The sequence below is a fragment of the Ornithorhynchus anatinus genome, chromosome 18 (genome assembly GCF_004115215.2).
Source record: "Ornithorhynchus anatinus isolate Pmale09 chromosome 18, mOrnAna1.pri.v4, whole genome shotgun sequence".
Taxonomy (NCBI): domain Eukaryota; kingdom Metazoa; phylum Chordata; class Mammalia; order Monotremata; family Ornithorhynchidae; genus Ornithorhynchus; species Ornithorhynchus anatinus.
The window spans coordinates 5920732-5944043 of record NC_041745.1 but is presented as its reverse complement, the minus strand read 5'-3'; the positions used below and the strand labels follow the sequence as shown (position 1 = coordinate 5944043).

Below are 23312 nucleotides of genomic sequence, written 5' to 3'. Positions count from 1 at the left end.
GCCCAAATCCTCACATTTCTGTCAGCATAGCTCTGCAACCCAGTTAGCCTACCACAATACATTTGTTCTTAAAGGAAGAAAATGGGACTCACAATTTAGCCAACCTATATTCTGCTTTCTTGTACACATTACTAATTTTAGAGCATAGCACGACCTCTTAAAAGCTAAATCGTCTGCCAGCGTTAGTTTTTTATCTCTAGACCTAGCCGGAAGTACTGACTTCAAAAGTCCTACTTGGCTTTTAGTTATGTCCTGGTTTATACCCAACTTTCAAGCTACTTTGATTAAAATACAAGGAGGTCATTCATGAGTCATTGGCTCAGCACAAAACTCCCTTTGCACCCACAATGTTTTGTCTCATCACTCTATCAGAAAAACACCAGCACCATGAAAATAATTCCTCCTAGAGCTAGTTCAGTAAAGGGAGTGAAGGGATGAGGGTCCGGGTAATAGCTGGAAGTGGCAATATTCGTCTTAGAGTTAGATAATTTCTAAAAGATTCCCCACATACCAGTTCAAATCTGCTCAAAATTAAATCAGTGAGGTACCTGTTAGAGCTGTGCACAAGTCAGATTTTCAGGGTCCAAGTCAGTGAGGCGGAGAGAAATTGGTGTATCTGGCCCATTCAAACCCCAAATTAAATTTTGATTTAAATGGCGTATGCTTTAGAATCGGCACTGTAGGAGCATTGGCTTTAAATGTCCATTGGACTTGCAACCAACAGCCTAAGTGCTCTCTGCTTGAAAAGGGGGGGAAATTTACTGGTTCGTTTGAAGCTTGAGCTTTGTAATCCACTGAGACAAAGTCATAGGCAGGAAGAACACTTAAACATGTGGGTAGCATCCTCTCTGTGCCTCCCAAAGGGGAAGAAGAGCCAGTCTAGCACCTAGTTGGGTTTTTGTCTCTGCGCCAACCTTTCCTGGCATAAGAATCTCTGAGCCCACCCTGGGCAGAAAGCTCAATTTCCAGTGGGTACAGGTCAGGATATCTGAATTTGTCATTCTTGGTTCCTCCTGGAGCTTTATGTTTGATACTGGGAGTTCTTTTCTGCTGTCCTAATTGGGTCAAGATATCTGTGGTTTATTTCTGCCAGATTAATTCACACAGCTTCCCAAAATGCATACTTAAGATTAAATGTCCAATGTATTTAGGCATCTAAGCTTAGATGGAGCTGTGCAGTAAGAGGTGGATGCCCAGCAACACCTCTTTAAGGAGACCTCCAGCCACCCCAACGGGGAGAGATGGGATTTCTGACAGGTTTATAGTTTAAAAGCTAGACATGCCTACCAGTCAGGTCCCCTTCCAATAGTGCTGGGCTCTTGGAGAGGGTTTTACTGTTCTTCCATAAGGGGCTTAGTCACCAGCATTGTAAACATAAGGATTTTATGCTCCCATGACTGAGCATTTGCTTGTGTTGAAAGAAATATGCCTGAGTATGGAAGAGCACATCTCTGGGTGTCTGCTGAGCAGTAGGCCCTGCTGGGTGCCTTGGCCCATTTCCTAAGCCACAGTTGATTCTGGATGGTGCTGGGAACCAAAAGCACCATTCAGCGGTGAAATCAGACATGACATTAAATTTGGGTCAGCTTTCACCCAGGGTCGGCCTTTTTGCCTCAAAAATATTAATTTCATTTTTTGAAAATCACTGTTGCTACCAATTGGGCATGTTCACTGTTTCATGGCAGAGCAACCAAGCCTCTCCATTTCCCATTTAGGAAATCGCTCTTGCGCATCCCAGGAAGGCAGGATTTAATGAAAAGTATGCAAGAGAATACTCAAGCTATTAATTCCAAGGGATCAAGATCAATTGGACAGAAAGAAGCAAGGAGCAGTTCTGAAACTTGGGGGAACAGAAGAAGGATACAGAGGCTGGGAGAAGCCGGAGGCTACCCTGAAGTGAGAGAGAGTGTTTCAGGGGTGCCACTGTAAGAAAAGTAATTTCCCAGTGGGGGTGATGAAGAGAACAGATCAGTGACCTGGAATTGAACAGAGAGTCGTGGCACTGCTTCCTAGAAACTGAGAATCATTTTTACAAACTAAATGGAAACAGACCTGTAGTTAGAAAGATGGCCAAAGAGGATATTGCAGTAGTAGCACAAACAACTGGGATTCTCTAGATTTCATCCAAAGAAAAGGAAATGGCAATGACTGGCCATCCATTGATGATCTGTGGTGTGAGAGGTAAATCTGAAAAGGAATGCTCCAGTAGGAGGAGAGTGCTATTTTTCAGGGTTTAAGGAAAATGATTTTAACCTTGGTAAGTACTAAAGTATTTGTATTTATCAGATGTATCTAATTATGGTAACGCACATATCCACTGCTTTACACTTACAGGGCTGCTAATGAATTCTAGATGGGTGGTGGTTCAAATATATGAATTTATTTTTAGGCATCTGGTAGAAAAAACATGCTATATATTTAACTGTGAATTTACAGATATATAGAAATAAACTGGGGAATCAAAAGCTGTTTTTTTGGGTTTATTTTCTTCATTTACCCATGGATGTGTTGGATGGGAGATTACCTCTCCCAAACGTCTTCCATCCAGTTACTCCAGTCCAGACTTTGAGGTTCCCAAGATAACAGCTTGGTATCAATGAGACCATCCCACTAAACTCTTCATTCCAATAGGTTTTCAGGCCTCAGAAAACCTTCATTCTGTTGCTTGGCAGGAATAAATGAGCACAACTAAATGGCAGCCCAGCTAATAAAAATTCAAGATTCTGATGGCTGTATTCTCCTTCTATGGTGCCAAACTATGAGACAGCCAAGCCAGTTCTTGAGACGTACTACTCATATTATCTTGTAGATATCACTGGAGCATTTGAGAAAGATATGTTGGCAGTACGGGATCCAGGGTAGCAGACAGGTAAATAGGGCTTTGTCCCCAATAAAGCAGTGTCACTTGGAAAGTATGATCTTTCAGCCAAGTTATTATGAAGAAGCTTCAATAACCCTTCCCCGTCCACTGAGTCCCACAGATCTCCAGCTTTGTATATCATCGCTGGTCTAAAAGCATCTGTACTAACTACCCTTAATTTTTTTAAACTGGCATTTTAGTATGGGAAACAATATCATTCAGTACTGAAAAAACATAAATTACTATTTTTTATTCATCTCACCTGATACTTTCTTCCTAAATAAAACAATCTTCTAGAGTCCCCCAACCACCCCAAAAAAATAGAAATAATTAGCCCTAAAGACTTCAGTTCATTTCTGAGACTTATTTTCAGGCCTGTGGACAATATCTACCTCTGTGGAAGGTATCAGTCAAATGTTTATTATTACTGAAAGTACCACGATCTGGGGAAAAGTAAAAGGTATTTAAATAACCAGTGAATCATCCTTGCCATATTTTTCTTTCCAAATAAAAGCATATATCTAAAGCAGCACAAATGTAATCATAATGAGATGCTTTCTGGGTCTTAATGTTAACTATTTTTCTTCTAGATGCAAAGAGTTTAGCTGAAATGCTCATGAGGTAAGAAACCAGTTTAACGTCTACATATATAATATCCATGGTCTTTTGAATAAGTCTAACATCAGGCACTTTGGGTTTTGCTTATATACTTTTCAATACACTATCATTTCCATAACAAGCAGGGAAGGAACAATTTTGCAACTTAATGAGTAATGCAAGTACAAAAACAATCCTCTATTTTCAAAATGCTCTCTGCAGCCTACTTAGCTTTGCCTGTGTGTTTGTCCATAATAGAATGTGCCTACCTTGAAGTGAAGCTGGCATTGATTGAATTATTGTCCCACTTTTGTCTTCTGGCAACCCGTGTTTATCTGAGGGATAGAGAAGGAAAAAAAAAAGACCTGAATAATTTCATTACAGGCAGCTCTCCAAGACAAAGTCTCTGAACTTTCCAGCATGATTAATATTCTGAAGACTAGAACAGCAGGTGTAGTTTCAGGTTAGATGAAGAAAGCTGGAGATGATTTTACACAGAATTAAGTAGGGGAGCGTACACAATGCTGGATTGCATCCTTTCTACCAGCCTATTTTACCTGATTTGGTGCTCATAAAAGCATATTCACAGCAAAAAGAGAGGGCTCTCTTTCCTCCACCCCAAAAATCGTGATTTACTCACAGGATTTGAGAAAATCACCAGATACCCGGCAGAATGTCAGGGTGAAGGGGAATGAAAATGGAGAAATTTGTGCATTATGGTTTTAATCCAAAGAATGCAGGTGTGACATTTAATGTAAGATAGCACATCAAATTCTCTTATTTTTTAATACACAGAATTACTGCTCTTTTGCAGCTTCCAAAGCGCAGATACATATGCAAAGAGCTGTATCAATCAGTGGTATTTATTCAGCATTTAAACGGCTCTATCAAATTTTTTGGAATTGCTGTGTGAAATTAGCACCACTACCACGTGTATGTAATATGCTAGCAAAATTAGGCCAGTTTGTTTTAACCTAATAAATCTCCTCACCGTAAAAGGAGAACGCTTTCACATATCAGTTCAGGCATAATTGCCTGGAAGGAAGGAATCGAAACCAGCATTTGAAGCACCCTGCATAAATTCTTGCTCCATACTGAAGCATGTTGGTTGCTTTTCCTCTAGGTGGTAATATCCGATGAAGTGTCTCTACCTAGTGAAAAGTTTTAAGGTTGGAGCCGGGCTCAGCTTTGACTAACTTTATTTTGTGTGGGACAATCAAATTACCTGTCTCTGGCCAAATTCCAGTGTCCCAAGGCAACTGCACAGTTTGCTCTATGCCATTTATCTAGCAACTTACCCTTATTGGATCAGAAACCAAGGGATGTATAGCTACTAAAGGGGCTGAGCAGCTCAGAATGCTGCCTGATAAAAGAATCAGCTTACACTCCTATTTTTGCTAGATTCACAGTGCCACTCCCATTGAACAGGCCTCCCAGCTCCAGCTCCAGCTCCCAGCTCATAGGAATGGTTTCCTGGGTTTTGGGGGGAATAGTGATAGTGCTAGTGTTTGGGGATCCATCTGAGAGCCCCTTTTCGAAACTAGACAGTTTTGAACCCTCAGAGGTCAGTCAGCACAGAACCACATGGAGTAGAGTTTTGGCAAGCAAGCGTTCAGAGAATTTGGGCCAGGTAGACTGGCCAATTTGAATGAAGAATCAGGCCAAAACAAAAATACACTTTGGGACATGAATTAGCCCAGATTAGCTGTCTACAAAACTCAAATTGACTGAAATAATTACCCAACTGCCCCATTACTTTGTGCTCTGTATGCCCAAGCCATGCTGGGTTTCAATTCTGAAAATGAGGTGTAGCAGTTCCTCAGAAGTTGACGTTTTTATTGTGTCATTTTGCTTGGGCACTGATAAAGGCAGCATGAAATTTCTATCGCATTACCTTGAAATAGATCACAAAACCAAACAGGCTGTTTGTTGAGACTGATCTTTTTTACATGAGATTTTGTTTTTATCTGCCACACTGAAACTCAGCTTGTTAGAAAGTGAAAGAAGCACTAAATATATTCTTGATTGGTAAGAGCACAATGCTAGCTAATGTGCTACTGGGAATCTGTGAAAAGCAAAAAAGACAGATCAGTTCCCTCACTGTGGTGTCTCCTAAGAGTAACTAAAATATAGGTAAGAAACCATCCTCTTGTTAAAGAACCAGACGTAGAATATCTTTACGAGGAGGGTTTTCTACATGCTGAAATTGTCATATTTGTTCCATTGTCCAAGAGGTGCTTTGCTGCTTCTTTTGAAGGGGCTTTTGCTAATTTTGTGAAAAATACCTTGAATCCTTTCAATTCTATAAAAGATTGAACAGCCACTTGGCTCATTTAGATGGCTAATTAAGGCTTCCAGTGGGTTTCTTAATGTTAGGACAATATAGAGATTTTTACAGCAGGCTGTTCCTGAATAAGATTATTACACCACTTTGTTTTTACTACTTACTTTCATTTACTTTTAGTAGATGGCTCATTCCAAGAGTAATTTTCTGGTACACAAATTCTGAAATAAAAGTGTGCTAGCCTGCCTGATATAGGAATTGTTTTGTTTTGGTTTTTTTCTGTTTTAAAATGTTCTATCCATTGAGAAAACTTAACCAGAGTCTTGAAGCTAATCAGGTGTAGAATTTGTTTCCCCAGCAAAGTCGACCTAAGCCACTATAAATATCTCATATTTCAGACTTGTCAGTGGAATCCCCAAACAAACCAACAGCTGGTATGCCCCATTTTCACACTGTATTCAGCTTCCACCACTAAACATTAGCTATTTTTGATCGCAGAAAAACTGCAATTTACAAACTACTCTTAATTAGTTGCATTGAGCTTCTGGGCGATAAGTGGAACATTGTCATAGGAGAATGTATCTCCCTCCCTCCCGGCCATCAGCTCTGAATGAATAGGGCATATTTACTTCGAAGGATGTGAAAACAACCATTTCATTTGCTTTTTCTCTGACATAGTCATTCCACAGGTAATCTGTAGACCACGTCGGTTGGCCAATAAACACATCAACGTACTTTCCCTGTTTTGTTCTCAGTAAGAATACCAGGACTTCGGACACCTTGAACAAGCAACAGCAGACTCTGAGAATGCACATAGATATTCCCCGAGCTCAGCTTCTAATAGAAGAGAGAGACACAATGGAGACTATTGGTAAGTTGGCATCCTGCTGCCTGTGTTACATTATATGGGGGTTCAAGTGGCCTTAACATTCACTCTCCAAATGAAAAGGGGAGAGTTTGCTCTGGTTGGAGAGTGAAATAAACTCTTCCATGGGTCACACTTTGGAAGAGTATTTTTTAAATCGGAGAGGGAGAAATGGAGAGGTTTTTGGGGGGCTGGGAAAAGCTTAATGCCTCTATGGGAACTTAGATTAATGCACTGATTACCAGGGAACCTCTGTTTCTGGAAGTGCAGCCAGTTCTGCCATAACACATGTTCCTCAATACACGATTTGGATTCAATACAATGGAAGCATTAGAAAATGTTCTTTCCACCGACTGAGTCTCTCCTGGGTGTAACAGAGTCCACGAGTTGGCTCAAGTGGATAAGGTGTTGGTAGAAATGGCCATGTCCTTGCTGCACCTGGGAGATGCTACTGTGGTATCCAGGCTCGGCCACACCATACAGTACTCTGGGACTTAGGTATTTCACAGTATTTAAGAGAAAACAAAAAGGCAAGATGTAAACCATTCTGCAGGTGGTGGTCATAACGTTCAGTCAGTGGTATTTATTAAGCGCTTACCATGTGCCAAGCAGTGGCCTAGGCACATGGGAGAGAAGGATATAATAGAGTTGAATGTGTATGGGAAAAAAAAATGATAGTCATGATGGAGAAATTTTAACCATTTGTCCCCCAACCCAATAATTTCCATTCAGTCAACGGTTATTACCATAACACAATTTTCCCAGACATGAGGTTCATCAAGAACCCTGCTACTGCTTAGAGAAAATCTGGAAAATTCCATCCTTATAACACCTTAAGCAATGCTCTATTTAGCCCCACATTTTGTTTCCAGTAGTACCATTAGGGATAGTTGAAGGGACCAGGCGATGGTTGCCCTCCTTGACATCCATCCTAAAACCTAGTGATGGCCTATCCTTAACAGTCTTTCCCTCTGTAGTCAGGTTGAGGCAAACGGACACATGTGTGCAGCTCTTTGCTGCTCCTGGTTACCCTAACACTGACTGATAGAAAGCCCATGGCTTTATGAAGGATATTTGGTCGATTAACACAATTTGTGGTGTTGTTTTCCATTAGAAAATGTAGCTAATGGTAATCAAGTTTTGAACACACACTATGGTGCATGATTGTGCAGATTTTCCTTTCTGAAATGGTGAGGGCATTACTCTTAAACAAAATCAATCTGGATTCTTGTACACCAAGACTAATGTAGAGAAAGTTTTTCTCCAGAAAGTCCAGCCACTGTAACAAATGCTTGTCACAGAAACACTGCCCAGTTTATAACCAAAGACCCGTTAAAAGTGTGTAAAAGGGCACCTTGGCAGACTTGCACACATTTTCCTGCCAACATATCTTATTCCAGCTTCTCCAGGCTTTCCTCCTTTTGCCAGAACTTGAATAATTAGGCTTGGTATGGCTCATTCTGTACGAATCCTTTTTCGGGTACAAAATTCCAACTATGCTATTGTCAGCGATCTATCACATGAATTTCTTCAGTCAGGTGCAAGGCAAGTAAAAAGTGTGGATCAGCCTCAGCATATCATTAGAACACCATCACAGGCAGAAGGCTTAGGACCCTATCTTCTGTAGTAGATGTGTGCCTTGCTAAAGAGTTATTGAGAAGTGGAAAATTTCCTAAAACAATTATGGAAAGTTTTGACCCTACAAAACAGTGGCATTAAATCATGGGGATTGGTTGTTCACTAAACACTATAATTAAGCTCAAGATAACAGGTTTGCAACTCCTCACTTAGGATGTCATCTCAGAAGTGAAATCTAACAGGGATTTCCTAGCAGATTCCCTCAGTCACCACGTTTTATGCTAAGCCATCAACCTTAAGATTAACATTTAAAATTTTCTCTCTGATTGCAAATTGTCAAGATCCAGGGGGAACAAACTCTGGAGCCCCAGTCCAGAACTGGACCCAGTAGCCACAGCAACTGGGGACCCCACACTGTCAGCCACTCACCATCTTGTTGGCCGATGACACATCCCACATCTGCATGAGCAGGGAATGGAGGGAACTGAGGGCAGTAGGAATAAACAGTCTTTGGAAGAACATAGGAGATGAAATGCTAGGGTAGAAGATCAGTGTTGGGAAACTGAGGTCTCGAGTCAGGAGTACAGCAAATTTAACAGTCCAGATGGGCTAACTGCAATGCTTCTGTTGAAAACAGAGGTGTTGGTATGCTCTCCCAAGCTTGCTTGTGCTCCTAGACCCTCTTGGGACCTGGATGAGCAGGAGTGAGGGCAATATAGAGTTAAAGCCCCCACACCCCGACACACACAAATCCATAAACTGAGCATACCCTGAGGATGCTTCAGTCTGGAAGTGGAAGTTCAAGGGTGTCCCTAAAAGCAAGGGGGTGAGTTGAGCCAGAACTGCCCCAAATCCAGGCCATCTAGATATTTTCCCAAATTGGGATAGGCAATCTGGATGTGTATAGTTAACCTGCAAGAGTTGCCCAGCTCTAAGGGGGTGAGAAGCTGCCTTCACTAAGGAAGACAATGACAGAAAAACCAACTCCTTCTGCAGTGATAAGCAACACTTTTCCCAGGGGGTTGTTCTGATACCTCCATGGCCACAGCCGCAGAGACCCGACCCAAGTATCAGACCGGCATTCGGTTTCTAATAGAGCCAGGGTTCCCAACCCCCTGCTTCCGTTGTCCCGGAAATTGCTGGAGTCTGGAGCTGGGATGACTCGGGGCCTGCCTGGCACACAATCCTCCACGGCCCGGGGCTAAATCCAGCCAAGAGATTCAGTTCAAGCCTCACCTTTTTGACCCAACCAGTACCTGCCAGCTGGATCTGCTGCCTGGCTCTCCCCAGTATCACTGCTTGCAGGCACAGAGGATCTGAAGATTGAGAGCCTCCCCTTTCCTCATCCCACCCACCCAACACCATCTGGGTGACAGATGGTGTTGAACAAAACTAGGTTATAATGACATGAATGGCTCAGTTCCTTGTGTGCATGAACGGAGTCCTACAGAACTCATCTGAGTCTGATTTACTCTGTTCCTTTTTTTCCCAGCCAGCCAGCTAGCTAGTTCCTACCTCTGGAGAACCTGGAGAGTAGGATAAGGGGGCAGGCTCAGAATGAAGCAGTTAAAGGATAGTGTTGAGTAATTAAAGTTCAAGAGAAGTGTGGAGGGAGGGCATGCTGTAAATGCTGGCAAAGAGATTGGGTCCCCTCAGAGACTTGACTTTTTATATGGGACCAAGTCCTGCGGCGTTGTAGGCTTAAGGGCCGTCCGTGCCGAGTGACTCAGCAAAAGAACCACGTGTTGACTGGCAATGCCAATTCCCAGGGCACCGCTCAGATCATTGATGATGCCTTCGATGAAGCTGTCGACAGACACATGAATCTATAGCTCTATTAAATGAGCGTCCCGAAAAACAGGCCAAAAAAAATCCATAGTGGCTTTGATGAAAAAGAAAGAAACTCTCAACTCTGGATATGTACACCTCAATCGTTAGCTTCAGCTGCCTATTCAGGGCAAGGGAATAGAGCCTGTTATTTTTCAAGATCAAAGAGAATATTTGAAACAGTAACAGAAGTTTTTAGAGGGGCCTGGGAAGAAAGGTTGGTTAACAAGAATCTAGGTAGGGGCCAAAAACTGAGAGCCAAATTTCAAGTGCTCACATTTAACAAACCTTAGGCTCAGAGGCGGGGTCAAAGAGGAAGAGGGTTTGAATTTTGAAATACAATGTTGCCTTTCAGATGACCGATCGACAGTCCTGCTGACCGACGCGGACTTTGGTGAGGCAGCGAAGCAGAAGTCGCTGACGGTGACTCACACAGTCCACTATCAGTCTGTGGCCCAAGCAACAGGCCCATTGGTGGATGTTTCAGACGCCCGGCCGGGGACCAGTAAGTAGTGGCTCTACTGTCCCTGTGAAATATTAACCCTGAAAGCACGGTATGGTGAAATAATTTTGGCAAATTTCTGATTGGAGCATTGATCCTAATGTGATTCGACTGTGTCCATTTGTATTTAGCTGTGGTGGAAAAGAATGATTTGCGAGGCACTTACTATGAGCTAAGCACTGAAGGTGCTAATCAGATAAGACTAGGATAAGGTGCTGGTCAGATAAGACTCCACAGTCTCACAGATAACAGGTCTCAACCCCAATTTACAGATGAGGAAACTGAAGCCCAGGGAGGTTAAGTGACTTGCCCAAGGTCACATATCAGAGCAGTAGAAGACCTGGAATTAGAAACCAGGTCTCCCGACTCCCAGGTCTTTGCTCTTTCCACTAGGTTATGTTGCCTCCCAAACAGTTGAGCCAGCTTCCGGTGGAAAATAATTGCAGTGTGACCTAACGGAAAGCGCCTGGGACTTGGGGGACCTGGGCTCTAATCCTGGCTCTGCCACTTGCCTGTTGGGTGACCCCAGGCAGATTACATATCTTCTCCATGTTTCAACTTTATCATCTGTAAAAAAAAAAAAATAATGGAGATTTAAATACCTCATCTCCCTCCCCCTTGGACTATAACGCCCAGGTGGGACAGGGACCTAATTATCTTGTATCTATCTGAGCACTTAGTACAGTGCTTGGCACAGAGTAAGTGCTAAACACCACAATTATTAATATTATTCATTCCGATTCACATATGGTAAAAACTGTGGGATTCCCCCCACCCCCCCAGGAAAACAATAACAGCTCAAACTGTTTGGGTTGCATTTGATCCTTTGAATGTCATATCTTTTATACTTGGAAATAAAAACTCGAGTGAGATTAAATCTCCTAAAAGTTATGTATTTGGAGCTCAGTAATCAGATATTTTGATCATAATTAATAGTGATTGTTCCTAAACTCCTTTAAAGCAGATTAAATTGGCATCCTGATTAAATCTTTGACAAAATTACACATCAAGGTTTTAAATGTCTAATCACTCAATTTTCTCTAATATTACAGTCAGTTTAATTAGCATAATTTAATTAACTAAATAAATATTGGATTATTAAAATTCATTCTTCAAACTCCATTAAATTGGTGCAATATTTATGAAACCAGGGGATGCTTATTAAATAGCAATATGATTTACTGAAAAACAAATCATTTTGAACTTTATTGAAATTCTCTTCATTTCCTAGTCTGAAAAGACAATATCGAGTGGACTTTTAATCTCCCTTTTTCTTGCCCCTGTGATGAGTTTGGCAAATTATGAATATGCAATTTATAGAAGCTGTAGATCAGATACTGGGGAAAAAAAACTGCAGAAAAGAGTAATGAAGTCATCCCTTCAAATCACCATCTGTACCCTAACCTTCAAATAGTGACTTCATTTATAACAACTGTGATACTTGTCAAGCACTTACTTTGTGCCAAGCACTGTATTATGTGTGGGGTAGGTACAAGATAATCCGATCAGACTGTTCCAAATAGGGCTCAAATAGGAATCTTTTTCCTGATACACACAGGTAATAGTGCCAAGACCTTCTTCCAGCCCTAATGACACTAATAATAATAACTGTGGTACTGGTTAAGTGCTTTCTATGTGCCAAGCAGTGTACCAAGCACTGGAGAAGATAGATAATCACGTTCCATATAGGGCTCACATTGTAAGAAGGAGGGACAACAGGAATTGAATCCCCATTTTACAGATGAACTAAGGCCCAGAGAAGTTAAGTGACTAGCCCGAGGTCACAAAGCAGTCAAGTGGCAGAGGTAGAATTAGAATCCAGGTCCCCTGAGTCCCAGGCTCTGTCCCAGGCTACGCAGCTTCCCTAGCCCTCCCTCCCACTTCCCTGTTCTCCTCTTCCAATGGACTGTAAAGCAGAAAGGAATGGGGGTGGTAAGGTGGAGGCATGCCAACTCTTTTATTGCCGCCTTTAAAGGGTCCCGCCCAATTGCCATGCCATTTTGACAGGGGAATGCCATCACATGTCGCTGAGCTGTGTGAGTCCGGCCTCCTACCTCTGCGCAAGGTTTCAGCCCGGATTGGCCGTTCTTGCTGGGATCGGAGGAGTAGCGAGGATGCTGGGCCGCCTCTGGTCCCAGGACAATTCCGTCCTGAGCTCTGGAGACATCTCCCATCCAGAAAAATAGCTCCTACCCAAAGGAGCACTGTCCTGAGCCTTGAGGGCAGAATGAGGAGTGGGAGGCAAGCTGCGTGACACTCTGGGCCCGTTCAGAGCTTTTCCCTTGACTTCAATAATAATTGAACACCACCAGTGGTATTTATTAAGATTTACCATGCTCGGCAAATGTCAGAACCAGTCCCGGTCCCTCAATTCGAGAGGGAGGTAGGACATTTTAAAAATGAAGAAACAGGCATAAAAAAGTTGTGACTTTCCCAGGGTCACACGAGAGGACTAGAACCCAGGTCTCCTGGCTCCCAGTCCTGTGGTTCCTTCTGCTAGATGATGGCTCTCAGGCTTCCCCAGGCCCCAGAACAGTTCCTGCTCAAGCTGGGGTGCCCTGGGTCCCCACTGCCAACCCACCAAGGGGTTGTATAACCCATCCCCAGGGAGTCTCCAAGTAGTCCACCCTCCTCCCCTTGGCGAGTTCAGCCCATGGGCTGGGGGGAGCAGAACATGCTGGGGGCAACCATTCCACTAGTCCCACCTGCTCCACCGGTCCAGCTGGTACCAGTTTTAGGCCTTCAAGCCCACGGACCTGAGCCTCAGTCCACAGACCTGAGCCTCAGCCCATCTCAACTGGTGCCACTGGCTTGTGTTTTCAGAGAAACAGCCCCAGGCAGGGAGGGAAGGGAGGAGGAGCTGCCAGATTACTGAATAATTCACAGCTTGGATAATCAGCTCTCAAATAATTGAGAGTTGGCCGGACAGTTTTTAGAAAGTCTGGTCCCGATCCAAAAAAGCACAAAGCTCCGTCAGAAGAAGGCCCGCAGGATGCGGTGCCCAGTGCATTCAAGGAGCAGTGATTTTGGTTCTTGGATCCCTTCCAGAACCGATCGCTCCGGGAGGAGACTGAGTGTCTATGGCAGGCCAGATTAATAGCCCCAATCGTTTTTTCATTTGTCATGATCAGCATCCTCAAATAATATTATTAAATGCTCTTTCAATTCACATTTTGGACCTCTGGCTCCCCTCCCCCCTCGTGAAAAATAAATTCATTAGTTTGGTGATTGCATTGCCCACTCTGTTTGTGACATTCTTTTACAATTGCTTTTCATTAAGGATTTTTCATTGCCACAAAGAAAGGCTCATTACGATTCCCTGTTTTCCAAATGCAAATACTTACTGCTGAGCAGATTGTTGGTCTGCGCAGTCCCACTTGCCTACCTGAATTAGATCTCCCCCTCCAGAGAGTTGTGATCAAATCGCCAAAGGACACTGGGAAACTGGCAGGCCGATAGAGCAGTCACTGGGTACCAAACCCGAATTTTGTGTTTTTGAGTTCCTTTTCATTACTTAACCCACTGCATCGTATGCTCTTGACTTCTCTGTGACCTTGGGCATGTCACTTAACTTCTCTGGGCCTCAGTTACTTCATCTGTAAAATGGGGATCTGCACTTGTCTGCTGTGTGACCTAGGGCTAGATACTTAACTTCTCTGTGCCTCGGTTATTTCACCTGTAAAATGGGGATTAGAACAGCGAACCCCATGTGAGAGATGAGCCTTGTCCAACCTGATTACCTTGTATCTTGCTTAGTTCCTTGCCTGGCACATGGTAAGCACCTAACAGATACCATTAAAAAAAAAAAGCCAAGTGATGGGACCCACTGTAATCAATTGTTCAGGGACACCAGAATTTTTCTCATGCCACACATTCAACATGTCTCTTTGTGTTGTCTCCACTCTATTTTGCCCTTGGGGAATGCAGAGATGATACAACCAGCTCGTAGCCTTCCCCCTTTCCTTGAGGATGGAATGAATGACTATCCTTCCATTTCCCTAAGAAATTCTCTCAGCTCAATCGGACCTGGGTCTCATCAAGAGGCTTTGAGACCACCAGCCTAACTGCTTTTTTCTGGCACTGTGCTCTTTAGACAAAGATACAAAAACACAATAAGAATTATGAATGGCTAAGCCATAAGCCCAAAGAAAACTGAGGTTTGGTCACAGCCCAGACTAGGCCAACCCTACACCCAACCAAAGAGCTTCAAAGCAATGCAGAGTTAAAACCTGTCACTAAGCTACTCTCTCTGAGTTTTGCACTATCCAACAATGTGTGGTAGACAGACAAAGAAGCAGAAATAGGAACAAAGGTCAGTGTGGATCTGGGGAGTAAGACAAAAGTGGACATCGAATTTCATATCAAATTGAAGGTCCACCTTCTCGGACACCTGAAACCACTGAAGACACATCCGACTACTTGACTCATTTCACCAGCATTATCCATGGATGATGCTCTTGGATCACACTTCCTGGACATTGAGGCGATAGTCTCAGCAGCACAACTTTGCCAGATGGACCGAGTGATGAGAGCGATGGGGAACCCTCAACCGAAACGGAGCCCAAGCAAGATGGGAGGGCAGAATATGCATTTTAAAGACCTAGTGAACTTCAGGCTTAAACAGTGCAAGCTTCTGGAGGGCAGGAATCTTGTCTTTTGCTTCTCTGATATTTCGCAAGCACTTAATAAGATAGTTGCCTGCCCCAGGGAGTCACTCAATAAATACTATTGTAATCAATTAATGGGATTTATCGAGCACCCCCCAGGAAGAGACAATGACAGACTTGGAAGACACGCTTCCCTCCCCAAAGGAGCATAGTGTTGTGGCCCACTCTTAATAGCGGTGGACTGTGGGAAGACTGCAGCTGTTACAGAGAAACCAGCATAGTGGGCAGCATTTGGGGGAGGAGATGGTCTTCTTGAGTGGACCCCTCCTGCAGATGAGAATGCAAAAGGCAATCTCAAAATCAGGGCCAACGGGGAAAACACTTGGGCCCGGCAAGCAGCTATTGCCACATGCACGGTGCGAATCACAGTGTCGGTTCTGCATTCGTCTCTGCAGTCACGTCCACACGCGTGGAGAGGCTATCAATCACCACCATCAAAAACAAAGGATACCAATATAAAGCCGCACACAGAGATAAATAGGCCTGGGTGGAGAGGCATTGAGAAAATACTACCAAACTCTTCCTCACAAGGGAATGAAACGCTTGCCAACAGCACAAAGAAGGATATCGTGCTCCTGAGTTCGTTTAGAATCTGACATAGTGTTCTCGAATGCTGGCATGTAGTGTCGTGGGAGCAGGCCCACTGCCCTAATAAAAGCCCATCTCAGTAGGCTGCCTGTCTGCCTCTTCCCTTTCTCTGCCCGACTCTTGCTTAGGCATTAATCTTAAAGCTGAGGACGTCCAAGGCGTCCTCAGCATTTACAAACGGAGCAACAGATTAACCCCGGAAGCAAAATACTAACGGGTTGTAATGTTCTTACAGTTCAGTAATCAAAGCAGCTCATCAGTGAGAGAGAACAAGCAACTTAGTAGAGACAAAAGCCTCCCGGTTGTCTTCCACTCCAAGGAGCAGAGCTGCGGCTTCTACTTAAGCACTCTCTCCCAATTCCCCTACTCTTTCCACAGTCCCGTGAAGGGATTTTCCTACACCTTCCTTCTTAACACTCTTGCAGGGATTAATGCAAACATTAACCCATGCTTACTTAACACACTCTTCCTGATTCAGAAACAATATAAATGTCACACTAAGAATTTCAGCTTTGTTCAGCACACATCATTCAGGATCCCAGCTTTAACCTCCTTTCAACTCTCTCAGATCCTTCAATTCTACAATGCCTGCAGAAGGTGATTTATTTTTCTTTGCAGAACAGTAATTTCAACTCCTTCAGTTCTTCTCTGTAGTTACCCATTCAGGGGTGTGTAATATGTTTCTCCATTGAAAACCAAGGACATAAATCTCCCTTATTACAAAGAGGAAAAGGCATTTTTTTCTACTTGCCTCCAAGGGAAGGATTTCTTATGGATGCAGATTGTGTTGATGTGGCAATCGTCCTTGTCCTTGAAATAAATCTTCCTAGTCCACAATGAGTTCTCTAGATTCCTGGTCAACCAGGTGAGCCCTCATTTGAACAGATAAAATTGCTCACACAAAGATGGGGTCACTTCCTCAGGACTACAGTGAACTGAGACCGTACAAGGAAGGCATTTGTATACCTCGTGCGGGCTATGCATCTTTCCTTTCACTCCCCTTTTTGTCCCCGAGAAGCCAGTTATTTTCATGTGAGTCAAATTCGATTTTGGTTTTTATTTTCTTTCTTTAAAATTTTGCCCCATTGAAACATGAAATTTGAGCTCTTGTCCTAACGAAACTCTGATTCCCTGATCTATCCACAGGCTAGTTTGATCTAGCCTCTCTCTTGGCTTCCTCCCCATTCTTCCACATACATAAAATATTCCTTCTCTAGGGGAAGGTGAGTAGAGTGCACTTGCATTTTCCTAGGATTTGGTTTAACAGCATTTTGCCATAGTTGTGAGGCAACTTTCCAAATGCAGGACTCCGTTTAAAACTATGCTGAACTCCCCCAACTGTCTCTTATCACTATAACCTCTCACCCTTAAACCAAGTCATCCTATGCTTTCAAGTGGCCTCTTCTGTCCGCACCCTTTTTCTTAGTACCCCAAGGATCTTATCAGGAGCATTGAACACTCTGGCAGTAGCAGAGCTTACTCTATAGGGTGATGCCCCCTTATTTGACAGTGCATCATCTACAAGCCCATTGATCACATGATGGCTGACGTCATGGACAGCACACACGAGTGACGTCCTATGCGCTACTGCCAGGCCCGCAGTAGGATGTGCCAAATTTCATCTGAACTTCCCTGAGTGTAGGGGGCACATCTCCAGACCCTCCCACATGCTCCAGAGCCTTTGAGCTCCGCTCCCAGGTCCATCTGAACACGGGTGATGTTTTGGAGCCGTGGAACTTTTCATTCAATTGTATTTATTGAGCTCTTATTGCGTGTGAAGCACTGTATGTACTAAGCTTGGTGGCAGAAACCAAAGCAGAGGGCAGCAGGGTGCTTAAAATAAAAAATACCAGATGTAAAGGCGATCCAGGGCCATATCCATACCGGACACGGGATGGACCAACTGAAAACCCAACAACTAATAATGATGGTATTTGTTAAGCGCTTACTAGCTGCCAAACAAACGGCCACCCTATTTGATAACATACCTCCAATCAGAGAATCTATTTGATTTCCCCAAAGAACAAGCATTATCTGGCTTTTTCAGTTCTGGGTCCTTTTTCCCTATGCATCCATCTACTTCCTGCCTACTTTTGAAGACTCTTTTTGCCTTTCAAGCATCTTATTCTCTTTAGCTGTATAACAATCCTCTAATTGGGTGAATTTAATTCCCTATTTTTACTTTTCTCCAGTGCCTCCTCCCCCACAGCATGCAAGAAGAAGAATTTGCCTTTCTCACTCAGTTTTCTGCCTGGTTGCCTGATCAGTGAAGCCTAGGCAAGGCTTGCCATTTCTTCATTCTCTCCCCTCCCTGAGGGCCGTTCTAAGCAGAAATACCCACTGAGACCTTCTCCTCCTCACCCATTTCCCCATGGGCTTTCCTTCCCCATCCTTTCCATTCAGAACACTTCTGTCAGTGAGTAACAGTTTTAGGGTTCAGGCATTATAGCTGTTTGTGATTTCAAAACAAGAAGAAGCCTGGTCAGTATTTCCTTTAGTTTCCTATATACTTCTCTCTTAAATCCATCAGTCCACCACTCTCCCCACCTTCAAAGCTCTTCTTTTAAAAAAAATCTGTTTTTAATGCTCTTTAAGTTCTTAATATGTGCCAGGCACTGTACTAAGCACTGGGGTGGATACAAGCAAATTGGTTGGACAAAGTCCCTGTCCCACATGGGGTCACAGACTCAATGCCCATTTTATGGATGAGGTAACTGAGGCACAGAGAAGTAAAGTGACTTGCCCGAGGTCTCACAGCAGGCAAGTGGCAGGGCCGGGATTAGAACCCAGATTCTAAAGACTGCCAGGCCCTGTCTCTAGCTATTAAGCTATGCTGCTTCTCACAGCATTATTCTGATGATGATCGTATTTCTTAGACTCTTATAATGTTGGTAAGCACCATTCTAAGCACTGGAATAGATGATAATTAGGGTGGACCCAGTCCCTGTCCCACATGGGGCTCACAGTCTAAGTAATAGGGAGAACAGGTATTCTCCAAGAGCCCTTCCCCAAATAATCCCTCATTTCCCCTACTCACTCTCCCTTCTCTGTCACCCCTGCACTTGGATCTGCCATTTTAAGTACTTGATATTCACCACACCCTCAGCCCCATAGCACTTATGTACCTAGCTGTAATTTATCTTAATTTCGGTCTCGCCCTCTAGACTGTAAACTCCTCATGAGCAGGCAACATGTCTATCCACTCTATCACACATACCCATCATGTCTACCCACTCTCCCAAGCACTTAGTGTGCTGCACACAGCAAGCACTCAATAAATGCCACTGATTACTTAATTGATTGAGAGCCAAGGTGTTTTCTACTGCCCATCTCTCCCTGTTACAATTCTCTTAGTTCAGTTCCACCTAAGGGAGCATATCTCTTGACTTCACTCTAATGGATAAACTGTGTTGGAACTGGAGTTCTAATCCTGACTTTGGTACTTTGCCTGCTGTTGTGATCTTGGACAAGTCTGCTTCATTTTATCATCATCAGCAATGGTGTTTACTGAGCATTTACTATGTGCGGAGCACTGTAGTAAGCAACTGGGAAAATACAACAGAGTAGGTAGACCCGATCCCTGCCCACTCTATGCCTCATTTTCCTCATCTGTAAAAGAAAGAATACCCTTTCTCCCACCCCCTGAGACCATGACCATGGGAAGCAGCATGGCCTAGTGAATAGAGCAGGGACCCGGGAGTCAGAAGGACCTGGGTTCTAATCCTGGCTCTGCCACTTGTCTGCTGTATGGCCTTGAGCAAGTTCTTTCACTTCTCTTTGCCTCAGTTATTTCATCTGCAAAATGGAGATTAAGACTGTGAACCCCATGTGGGACAGGGAACTGTGTCCAACCTGACTAGCTTGTATCTACCCCAGCACTTAAAACAGTGCTTGACGCAGAGTAAACAATGTATATAAAACAACTTGATTTCACATGCAGAAGCTTCATCGGGATTTGAACCCAATACCGAAAGGTCAGTGAGCTATTTTTATTTCTTAGCTTATAAACAACTGGTCTGGTTTAACAAGCTAGAAGCTTCATCATAAAATTGTATTTACACTGGGGGGTTATGGAGCCTTACAAAATACTTTCCATTCACTGATAGTAAATCCAAACATTTATTTACATAATGGATTAACCAGTAAGTTATACAAAGAACTCTACTAAATGGAAACAGAAGCAAACTGTTTTATCTTAGCTGTTATTTCAGGAACTACCATATGTAATATTTCAGTTTAGGAACCAAACAAAACATATCCAGCAAGCTGGCACTGGAATAAAATATGCCTAGCACTGAACAGTGATTGAAACAATTTCTCCTCAAAGGAGCTTGCTCAGTTGGGGATTGTTTTTTCCACTAGGATCCTCAGAAATTAGCATCATCACCAGAGGGGTCCAACTTTTCATTGTCAGTGTGGAGAGTTTTAGGGGTGATGAGGGCTGGGGGGCTGGGGGAGCAGGGGCAGATGCCAAAAAGCGATTAGCTCAGAAAGCCGCCCTGTGGAGCCTTTTGCCCACCCTGACTGGAAAAGCTTTTGATAAAAAGCTGACATGGGCTAGGCTGGAAGTCCAGGACAAATAGCCATGGGGCACTTGTGATCTAAATTTTTGAACTAAAATGATCAGGCCATGGGTCAGAATGTCATATCTACCTAAAAGAAATGGGAGAAACAAGCACAGAGAAGCTGCTGCCATTTTAGGGTTCTTTCCCTGTAGGGTCTAAGCTCTTTGTGGGCTGGGGTTGTGTCTAACGACTCTATTATATTTATATTGCACTCTCCCAAGCGCTTGGTACAGTATTTTGCACAGAGTAAGTGCTCAACAAATCCCATTGACTGATTGATTGATTCAGGGATTTCTGGTTGGATAAGTGGGTGGCTGTGAATCCATTTTTCAAGGAGAGTAAACTCCAAGTTGGAGAGGCTTGGTAAGGGTGGCTTCTTTCGTGCTCCCAAGCAGAGGAAGGGACCACTCAAGGCTACGGAATAGCGAGAGGGAACAGGGAGGGAAATCAAAGCACCAGAATACACAAGAGGAACATTTAAGACACTAAAGAAACGCCATCGCTCTCAAAATGCTCAAGTATCCTTCCCAGTCAGATGGTAGCGGACCAAGAGAAGATGAATAGAAATACGGACTGTCAAAAATTATGCAGAGGGACTGGATGATTTTCCAGAAAAGATTCATTAGCATTTAAATGAACTCCACTTGATAAGCTCCACTTATCAAGTTGATAGAGCTTCTTGCTAGAAGACATTTAACCTCCTTCTTTTAAGAAGGGTTTTTCTCTTCGAGGACTTTTTTCTTCAGCAGAAAAACACATGGATCACACGCACCTTGTTGTCCTGGAAATCGTGCTGCCCTTAAATAACTCATCTACAGCCTGGGTGGTGCAAGCAACCTCAAAACCATCCTCCCTAACAACAATATATATTCACTGAGCACCTGCAATGTACAGAGTGCTGTACTAGGTGTCTGTGGGATGTATGTATATATAGAAAATACATATATATAATAATTGTGCTTTGTGTTAAGCACTTATTACGTGTCAAGCACTCTATATGTGACCTATCCCCTGCCCTCGGGGCATTAACTGCCTTTATAGGGAAGATAAGTGCTGGTAAGATGGTGATCTAACAATAATTAAGTGAAATAACAGATGGATAAACCCAGGAGGAGATTGCATGAGTGCTAAGGTGGCTAGGGACCTGTTAAAATGAGGATGACAAAAGGAGGAGAAGGTGTATTTTAGAAGGGTTTTAAAAAGTGGGGAGATATGGTTTTGGGGCCCCTGAAGAGGGAGGTGTTCTAGATAGGGAAATGGTTTGAGTGTTGGAAAGGAGAGTCAAGAAGGAGGAACAGATGGACTTTATGGGAGAAGCAGAGAGCCTGGACTGGGGCAGAATGGCAGAAAAGTGCAGCCAGGTAGGATGGAGTCAGCTGACAGAAATCACTGCAGCCAAGGGCTGGGACCATCTTTTTTATCAGAGAAGCAATGGGGGGGCCTTTGGAGGGTTTTAGGAATCATGATGTACGGGGTGCAGTCTTATGATTCGAGGCCAAGATCTGTCTCTGAACGCCTGATGATCAGAACACCTTACCTGCCCCCACTAAAACTGGAGGTGGGGGTGGAAGCTACTGCCCTGCAGCTCCCAGCCTCCTAAGCTCCTCCATCATCTAGGCTCTGAAGTTCACAAGAAGTCACAGGATGTTCAAGATACCCCTATCCCCATTGCTGGCTGGCAGACTTGCCACGCTTGAAATGGAGAGTGAGGTCGACAGTGTGAGGTGGAGAGTGAGGTGCCTTTGGAGTCAGTGAGAACATCGGGAAGGTGGTAGCCATGTAACCCCAGGAGCAGTGCACACCCCGAGACTGTTCCATCTTGCTGAATCTACCGTATTATTTGTGGCTGTCCTCCATTCTCAAACCTTTCATACTGTGAGCCTCCAAAGGCCACAGACCATATCTCAATCTACACTGTCCCTGCTTGATCAGCGTCAGTTCTCGTTCAGCTGCAGCTATGGAACAGTGGTTCTCATCCTCCATAAAGCACCCTTGAGGTGTCTGAGGACCATCGATGTTTCCCTGCACCTTAGCCTTCCCCCTCCTAAAGGACAGTTTTCTGTTCAATTATCCTACTTTAGCAGTGTGATTATCACCTGGCATTAGATTCAATAATTGACTCTTCCCAGATAACAGGGTGGCCACTTTGGAATGAGCACAGGCCCGGGAGTCGAGGGATCTGGGTTCTAACCTAGGCTCTGTTGTGTGACCTTGGGCAAGTCGAATAACCTGCCTGTGCCTCCGTTTCCTCCTCTTCAACATGAGGAGTCACCACCTATTCTTCCTTGTTGGCCTTATGTGGGGCAGGGACTGTGCCCGATCTGATGATCTGGCAAGCGCTCCAGCACTCGGTGCCATGCTTGGCACGTAATAAAGCGCTGAACAAACTCCACAATTATTATCATTATTAGATCCCACCACCAGGCGGAACGCAAAGGCTGGACCCACCACGCGCAACCGATACGCCAGTCAGTGGACTCTCAACAGACCCCACCCCACCATCTCCGCACACACGCTCACCACGGACTGGAGGCTGCCAACTCCCCGAGCGGCAGGATCGGTGGACAAGGAGAGCGACAGCTACAGCGTCAGCCCCTCACAAGACACAGGTATTTTCTGGCTAAAGTAGCCCCTCCGACAACCCAGGGCGATTGCCACAAAAAAATGGATGCCAGCTCGGGATGGAACATAAACTGATCCACACACTTTTCCCTTTTAAGGGGCATCTAAGTTAAGTTGTTGTGCATGCCCCTGGTGTCCACGCAGGGCCAGTTACCCGGTTTTCAGCTGGTCCGTGCCTTGTCTGCTCTGGATTCTGTACTGGACACCTTTATGGCTGGTATCTTTGTTTTCTGTATCCAGCCTCCCTCGGCCATGTGTCAGAGACACATTGTCGGCATTCCCAGAGTTGTAGGAGGGAAATGCAACGGCTCTGTGCAATTTGGGGGCCAGATGTGCCCCCAGAGAACCGCTCCGGGC

General features: G+C 44.1%; 1 protein-coding gene and 1 long non-coding RNA gene across 5 annotated transcripts in view; one reads left to right on the top strand and one right to left on the bottom strand.

The window, feature by feature from the left end:
• The window catches only part of DSCAM (DS cell adhesion molecule), a 515628-nt gene that overhangs the window by 473934 nt on the left and 18382 nt on the right, over positions 1-23312 (top strand). For 3 of the 4 annotated variants that reach the window (XM_029046622.2, XM_029046620.1, XM_029046623.2), the window contains 4 exons: positions 3451-3481; positions 6497-6612; positions 10367-10516; positions 22745-22942. In XM_029046622.2, the coding sequence (XP_028902455.1) occupies positions 3451-3481; positions 6497-6612; positions 10367-10516; positions 22745-22942 (495 nt within the window). The remainder of the gene's footprint in view (positions 1-3450; positions 3482-6496; positions 6613-10366; positions 10517-22744; positions 22943-23312) is intronic. The other variant, XM_029046624.1, reaches the window with a different exon arrangement.
• LOC114805460 overlaps positions 3712-23312 on the bottom strand; it is a 69970-nt gene continuing 50369 nt past the window's right edge. The window contains exon 3 of the long non-coding RNA XR_003753436.2: positions 3712-3792. This is a non-coding gene — a long non-coding RNA (uncharacterized LOC114805460). The remainder of the gene's footprint in view (positions 3793-23312) is intronic.